Consider the following 7,641-nt stretch of genomic DNA (forward strand, 5'->3'; position numbering starts at 1 on the left):
AAACCGCTTAAAGATGCCAATAACCATGACATTATATCCCTTCAAATACCGCTTGTAGCCCCACTCGTTAGATTTAGGATAATCGGAAAGCTCGTTTAAATCTCAATCTTCCGCACTAAGCGAGGTCTCATATGGGTTTTTCTGGGTCGAAATTTTTTCTTTTCCTTAGCTTTTATGATTCCACTTGACCAAACCAGTAAAATAGCACCTCTTTAGCCGCTTGGAAAACCCAAAAAGAAGATTATGTTGGAAGGGGTTTCCCCTTTGGATGTCATTGGTGGCATGATGACAATCCGATGAGATGCGAAGATCTTTTTTCTTTTCTTTTGCTGGATCATGCAATAGTCAACCATTCCAGCAAATTCAACCTTGACTTTCTGTTTCGACTATCTTTTTGCCTTCAAATCGCTTGAACAATTTCGAAATCAATAATTAGTAAATTGTTTTAATAAACCCAATTTCTTGGCGAAAATATTTAGGAAATCAAATTAGTCTACCATAGAGCGAGTCATCGGTAATACTCCCGTAGTATTCTATCAGTAGTAGTTGCCACTACATCAGCACAACTACAATGTCCTTTGAAACTCAGCAAACGAAAGTACCAAGACACGGTGACTTAGAGGATAGTTTACATGATGGGAAAGTCGAACCTGGAATAAATGAAGTAGGGATCATGACCCACGATGAGGTCTTTGGTGATATCAAACAAGATGGACCCAATTACAGAAATGTAAGTTAGATCTAAGATCACCGTCAGAAATACCCATAACATATCATATTCCTCGTCGTGTATCACGATCACCTACTCCACATGTCGACACCGAACATTACCATGAAACCCATTGTAGTAAAGTGACTGATCTTGCATTACATTTGTCCTTTCACTTATAATATAGGTCGGCTGGCTGGGTGCAGTAGTTCTATTACTCAAATCTCAAATTGGTTTAGGTGTATTAAGTTTACCTTTCGCCTTGATGACTTTGGGTATTGTACCTGGTCTATTGATCTTGATCGCTATTGCTTCAATCATGACGTGGTCTGGTTATTGCGTTGGGGTTTTCAAATTGAGGCATCCTCAAGTCTGTAAGTCATCGCGCAGACACCAAAAGGAGCTTACTCGTCAGCTGACAAGCTTTCCTTATATAATGTAGATAGTGTAGTTGATGTCGGAGAAATTATGTTTGGTAAAATTGGACGAGAAGTATTCGCTGCTATTTACTGTATATGTGAGCTACCATCATCTTCTCCATCTTGTTGGTGAAGTGCACAGCTGACTAATTCCTCCTACGCATTTCAGTCATGATATTCGTCGTTGGATCAGCAATTGTAGGAGCTTCAATCGGATTGAACGCGGTATCAGTTCATGGAACATGCACAGCGGTATTTGTTGTCGTATCAGCAATAATAGGATTTTTATTAGCATCCATCAGAACTTTAGGTAATATTTCATGGTTAGGTTGGATAGGATTATTTTCAATCGTCTCAGCAATTTTAACTGTGACCGTTTCAGTCGGTGTTCAAGATAGACCTGCATTGGCACCTAAAACAGGTCCATGGGATAAAGATTTCCACGTTATAGGTCATCCAACTTTCCTTCAAGCTTCTTCAGCTATTTCAAGTTTGATCTTAGCTTATGCTGGAGTTCCAACATATTTCTCAATCGCTGCCGAAATGCGAGATCCAAAGTTGTTCAATAGATCTATGTTTATCAGTAATGCTTTGATTACTTCTATCTATATTGTGAGTAGCCCACTTTCATCCTCATCAACCATACCGGCAGAAGCAGAGTATGTCAAATGATAATACTATCTGATGTGATTGACTATCATAGGCTATCGGAACTGTTGTATACTACTACTGTGGTCAATACGTCGCTTCCCCAGCATTAGGTTCAGCGGGTGCTTTGATGAAGAGAATCTGTTATGGTTTAGCTTTACCTGGGTTATACGTCACTGTTACCATCTACCTCCATGTGAGTCAACTACTTCATTATGAATTTTCGCTGTTGGACTCCAAAGGACATTTACTGATTCAGTGATCTGAATTGCAATAGCTTCCCGCCAAATACATTTTCCTTAGATTGATGAAAGGCACCAAACACCTGACTAGTAATTCATTCACTCATTGGGCTGTATGGTTGAGTTGTGTATTCACATGTGCTTTGATAGCTTATATCATTGCTAGGTAAGTGCTTTTGATCATCAACTATGATACCGTTGTAACAGGGAAAAGAGCTGACTCTGTTACTTGCATTTCAGTGCAATTCCAGTATTCGGTTCTTTAGTAGGATTAATTGGAGCTTTATTCGGTACATTCTTCTGTATAATGTTAGAAGGTGCTATGTGGATACATGACAATAAAGAAAGAAGGCATACTACGAAAACATTTGGTTACAGATTTTTATTCTTGATGAATGCTTTCTTAGTTCTATTAGCTGCTTATTTGATGATTTCAGGTGTAAGTTTTGCTTCTCCCTTCAATCGTGTTTCAATATCGCTACCATTCCGCTGACTCCCGCATCTACGCTTCTAGACATGGGGTGCCGTTCAAGATATTATAGATAGTTATAATGCAGATGGAGGTCAATCTGCTTGGTCATGTAAAGACAACTCTAATTCAGTATAGCTTGAATAGATAAAACAGGTAGATGAATATAATGAAATGAACACAAGTGAACATGCATTAGATACGATAAAATTACGATGGAGTGATATCTGAGGCGGTCAAAATAGACTCAATCGCAAGCACACACAACTTTGACTATACAAGTGGTACTTATGACAAATCAATACTAGGGAGCTTTCAATTGGCCACCTTTGTGCTCGATATCGACGTGACTAACTTGATCCTATAACACAAACACAGTCTCACATGTTTCATTAGACAACAGTGAGTCATCATTCTCCCTCATCAAGAATTTTCAGTAGAAATCCTCGACAACTTCCGGCATTTTTCAAGTTTTAAGCGTGTAAATCTGACTGATAGAAAGCAAATTATCAATGTGTCGGCGTTGGGCAATCACGGCAATGCCATTGGGTAAAGATACTTCAGTGTGAACTCGTTTGTACTAATTGCTGACCGATAATCGTTTCTTTCACCCGTTGAAAAGTAAATTGTAACGTGAGTGTACTTCCATTTGAGAAGAGATATCTCAAGGAAATAGGTCTATGTTGAACTATTAACTACTAAACGAATACACTAGAGGTCTTTAGGGACAACGGAAATTTACAGCCTATCGTTTCAAACGACCTGCTCCGTAAAGCTCTTCAATAGCGCAATTACTGTGACACATGCTTCAATCAGATGACAAGATGTATGGTACTTGGCACAGTATTGAATATCTGACCGATTTATGGCAGCATATATTGGTCATCGATTACAAGTCTCACGATCAATGATACATGCACATTCGCCAAATCTGTCTCAAACGCATTATACTTATCAATATGAATCCAAAATTGTAATTTATAGAGGCTCTACTTGGAAGTCCGATCAGCCAAAAGACGATGATTATTTGAGGGTGAATCTAAAAGAGCCATTCTCTCTTATGTCTCTGCTTGATGCTCCAACGTATACTTTGTACTCCCCTGAAGGAAGAGTCCAGCCGCCATTATATGTGTCCCAGAAACTGAGCAAGGCAGTTGTCAGCAAAGATCACTAATTCTTTCCAATGGAAGGCAACTCACCTCAAATCACGTCGAGTAAGGTTGTATGAAACGGTCTTCTTGGCTTTACAGTCGAGTCCCACGGTCTCGAAACCTCGAAGGACTTTTACAGGTGCACCGTCTGCTGGTGATCCAATGTAAAGCTGCGGAACTTCGCTTCCTGCCACTGTACCGCTGTTAGTGATATCGATGGTGATAAGAGCGAGACAATCGTATAGTTCAGTGGAATTGGCAGCAGCGAATTTGTCAAGTGTAGCGGTGGAAGGTTGTACGGAAAGGTTGGAGTAGTCAAAAGTGGTGTATGAGAGACCTGCAAGACTGTCAACCAGATCACAACTCTCATCTGACACGTAACTCACCAAAACCGAATGCGAAAGCAGGCTCAATGTTATTCTTGTCGAACCATCGGTAGTCTACTAAGAGACCTTCGGTATATTCGACATCAACGAAAGAAGTGTTTTGGGCTTTGATTGTGAAATCTGGTAAAGCGGCATAGTCTCCAAGCTGATGGAAGTGTTAGCAATGATCATGGTCGGTTGGGTGATTCGCTTACATCGTGAGCAATGGAGTAAGGAAGTCTAGCGGAAGGATTGACAACACCATAGAGAACGTCCACTAAAGAATGACCTGCTTCTTGGCCCAGACCGCCAGCGTTCAGAATGGCTGTAACATTAGGGTGATCGACCCACGCAGTTACGTTGAAAGGACCGCATGCACTGTAGATGACAGCGGTGTTGGCGCACTGTGAGGCAACCGCAACGATTGTCTCATCTCCTTCCCAAGAAGCAGTAAGATTTTGTCTGTCATATCCTTCACTACATGTTTGTCGGACATCTACCAAACATGTAGCATCTGCTGTAATGGCAGCAGCAGCGTATGTTGCTTGTACAGTGTGATTGAAGTTGTCGGTGTAGCCGAAAACTTGTGTACCTTGGGATCGAGCTTGTTCTGCGAGCGCATCAAGAAGTGTAATAACGTAAGGTGCGGATACGTATGATGATCCTTGTCCACCAAGGAAGGTGCCCATGTCTGCATCTGGAGCAAAACCGAAAGAAACAGGGTACGGCGAACCTTTCAAGTCCACACCTACAAAAAAGATTTAGCTCAAGTCTAGCTTTTGCGAGTGACAGATTATGCTTACTTGCAGCTTGTCCAAAAACGTAAAGGCTAGTTGTGAAGAGGAGTCAGAATGGTAGCATCGTTTCGATATGACTCCTGTACTTACGATTTATTCTTTGCAAGCGGCAAGGTACCATTGTTCTTCAATAGAACGATTGATTTCGAACCAATTTCTCGGATAAGATCATTATGTGCTTGAGACAAGGCATTGGTGCTTGTGTTCAACGCTGGGAAGCCATTGTCTTGTCCAAGCTTGTACCAAGCTGAGACGATTCGGTTCGCCATATCGTCTAATCTGGCTTCTGATACTGTACCATTGGCGATGGCGCTGGCAAGGACACTAGATGGTCCAAAGGGGTATTTGACTGGGTTGACAAGTCAGCATCGTGATTGCATAAATAGACATCACTCACAACCTGGTGCAGGCGAATCCGAGTAAGATGTGAAAGCCGCTCCTATGACAGAGTCCAATCCTGCATTAGCAGCGTTGGCCTCTTGTCCAGCTACAACGGCTCCATAATCTGATAATACCCATCCTTGAAATTTTAGCTCTTCGTGTAACCACTTTCCCAAAGATGTATTATCGGCACAGGCGTATGTTCCATTCAAACCATTGTAAGAACACATTGTTGAGGCCACTCCGGCTTGAACCGCATCTTGGAATGGCCATAAGTAGACCTCGTGAGCAGTCCTGTGGAAGAATCAGCTGCGGTACGATCTATTGAGAATCTACTTACCTGTCATCGATGTTTGAACTGGTCCATCTTCTACCGGTTTCTTGCTCGTTTCCTATATAATGTCGCATCATGGACATAACACCTTGGGATTGTACACTGCATATACTGTGAGCGAGAGCTAACGATCCAAAAGATAAGGCAAATTGCTTACCCCTTGACATGCTCCGCAGCTGTTTGACCGGACAAGTAAGGATCTGCACCTTGGTCTGCAGTATGAAGCGGTAAGTGGAATTCTATTCCACTGGAGATGGAATAACTCACATTCAAAAGCACGACCTGCACCTGGTGTTCTTAAGATATTCACACCAGGACCAAATTGCACATTGATACCTTTAGCTCGAGCTTCTTCACCAATTGCTACTGCCCGCCTGTATAATAGATTTCGATCGAACGATGCGGCACCTGGTAATGCAAGTTTAGTCATTACGTTAGAGGGAGTTTACGTTCGACTTACCGTTCAAAGCCATGGGGAATGCTGAGGAGAAAGGTGCGCCCCTCACACCTTCCGAACCATCGGCATAAAACAAACCAGTATACCCAAGTCGATCAACTTCTCCGACTCGAGGAAAGGCGCTGTTTTGCTGGGTGATGTTGAGCTTTTCTTCCGTCGTCATTTGCCCGACCAGAGCTGAAAACGCACTGTCAGCTTAATCATATAAATGTGACAGGAGAACTCACTCTTAGCTTTGGCTAAGGCATCTGCCCATCCATTTGATCCGTCGGCTGCTGGGATGACATACTGTCCAGAAGCGATGTTGGCGCATAATACAGCTGGAACGAGGAGTGCAGCGATGTGCATGTTGTGGTGTGTGGATTTCTAGGATCAACGGGAGACCACCAATGAGCTATATGGGTTTGAAGAGTTGAGTTGTGGATTGATAGCAGTTATCTCAACTGTAAGTGATGTTAGTCGGCAGAAGATAAGAGGGATTCCCCAAAAGTAATGTTCTCACTCACTCTTTATAGCAAGAGAACAGTTGGTACGGCATATTGATGCCCCGCACTATGTCTGATAGGAGATTACGGAGCGCCATGGGTGTTATAGCTTTATGCACTGTTGTTATAGATGAGGGTCACCAAACAAATGAGTTTCGGAGTGGTTAAAACATGACTTGTAATGGTATTCCGAGTTCGCTACCGTAGGCTATTTTACCCGGTACTAGGGCTATTTGATCCGGCAGTACTGTTGTTAATGATCAATCCCTATTTCTCGTCGCAGTTTGATCAGAGGTACAGAGAATCCGAAGTGCTCTCACACCAAATCAACAGCTGCGAGATATCTATTAGTCTTCGTAATTAATTGATGCCAGAGAACACATGACCATCATCCGGTATCCGGAACGGTAAACATCGTCGACAAGAGGAACAGCTCTTCCGGTGATAACATGTGTGAAACGATGATGCGGGCGGTACCTTGCTTTGGAGTGGTAGCAGATAGCTGGGAAGCTACGGACGGCTGTTGGCGGATTCAGTATCAGCGAAGCTGAGAGTTAGATATGTGGTAGTAATCAGTTATTCGTCATTATTCCGGAGGGAGCAGTTAACTAAGCTTGGCATCTTCTTTGTTGAGAGGGATATGTGGATGGTAATTCATGATCATGTCAGAAGAGGTATCGGGCGTTGCACCACTATAAAATGGATTTCTTACGGTGTAACACGCGTTCATCAAGATTATCCGTCACCCTAATTGACTTTTCTATTCCCATACCAATTCATTCTCAGCATCCCGTTCCGATCAATCTAAGTAATGCTTTACGGCTTTGTCATGAATCGCATTTATTGAACGGTTATTACTTGTTGATTTCAGAGGAAGGATGAAAACAAGCTGTGAATAACAAGGACGTGCAGTGACGATAGGTCTAAGCCAAGAGAGGTGCGTATGAGAGGATTTGGTCGAGTGATTTAGGTCAGCTTCCGCAGTAAGTTTATCATTGGTTTCTGATCGAAATGAATCAGGAGAGTAGGATAAAGGATGCTTACATTCAATTAAATATCACTTTCTTCTTGAAAGTTCATTCACATACATTAGGATGATCGTGTACGACTAAAATACCCATCAAAACTGCTCTTTAATCCTTATTGTATCTGTTCTAATTAGAGATGGGAGGAAGACATTGTCT

At 42.2% G+C, this 7,641-nt stretch overlaps 2 protein-coding genes across 2 annotated transcripts; one reads left to right on the top strand and one right to left on the bottom strand.

Annotated features, from left to right (window-relative positions):
* Nucleotides 1-571: 571 nt before the first annotated feature.
* On the top strand, nt 572-2,625 carry L201_003840 (uncharacterized protein; the record flags this gene model as incomplete). The annotated part of the gene is made up of 8 exons (XM_066219591.1): nt 572-730; nt 897-1,083; nt 1,152-1,226; nt 1,298-1,740; nt 1,832-1,972; nt 2,054-2,184; nt 2,259-2,457; nt 2,533-2,625. 8 exons carry the CDS (start codon nt 572-574, stop codon nt 2,623-2,625), a joined length of 1,428 nt encoding a protein of 475 aa, XP_066075688.1.
* Nucleotides 2,626-3,510: 885 nt separating this feature from the next.
* On the bottom strand, nt 3,511-6,320 carry L201_003841 (uncharacterized protein; the record flags this gene model as incomplete). The annotated part of the gene is made up of 12 exons (XM_066219592.1): nt 3,511-3,628; nt 3,687-3,975; nt 4,025-4,169; nt 4,219-4,751; nt 4,807-4,832; nt 4,891-5,149; nt 5,198-5,475; nt 5,522-5,617; nt 5,673-5,727; nt 5,783-5,923; nt 5,976-6,149; nt 6,200-6,320. 12 exons carry the CDS (start codon nt 6,318-6,320, stop codon nt 3,511-3,513), a joined length of 2,235 nt encoding a protein of 744 aa, XP_066075689.1.
* Nucleotides 6,321-7,641: the final 1,321 nt, after the last annotated feature.

The sequence above is a fragment of the Kwoniella dendrophila genome, chromosome 4 (assembly GCF_036810415.1).
Source record: "Kwoniella dendrophila CBS 6074 chromosome 4, complete sequence".
NCBI lineage: Eukaryota > Fungi > Basidiomycota > Tremellomycetes > Tremellales > Cryptococcaceae > Kwoniella > Kwoniella dendrophila.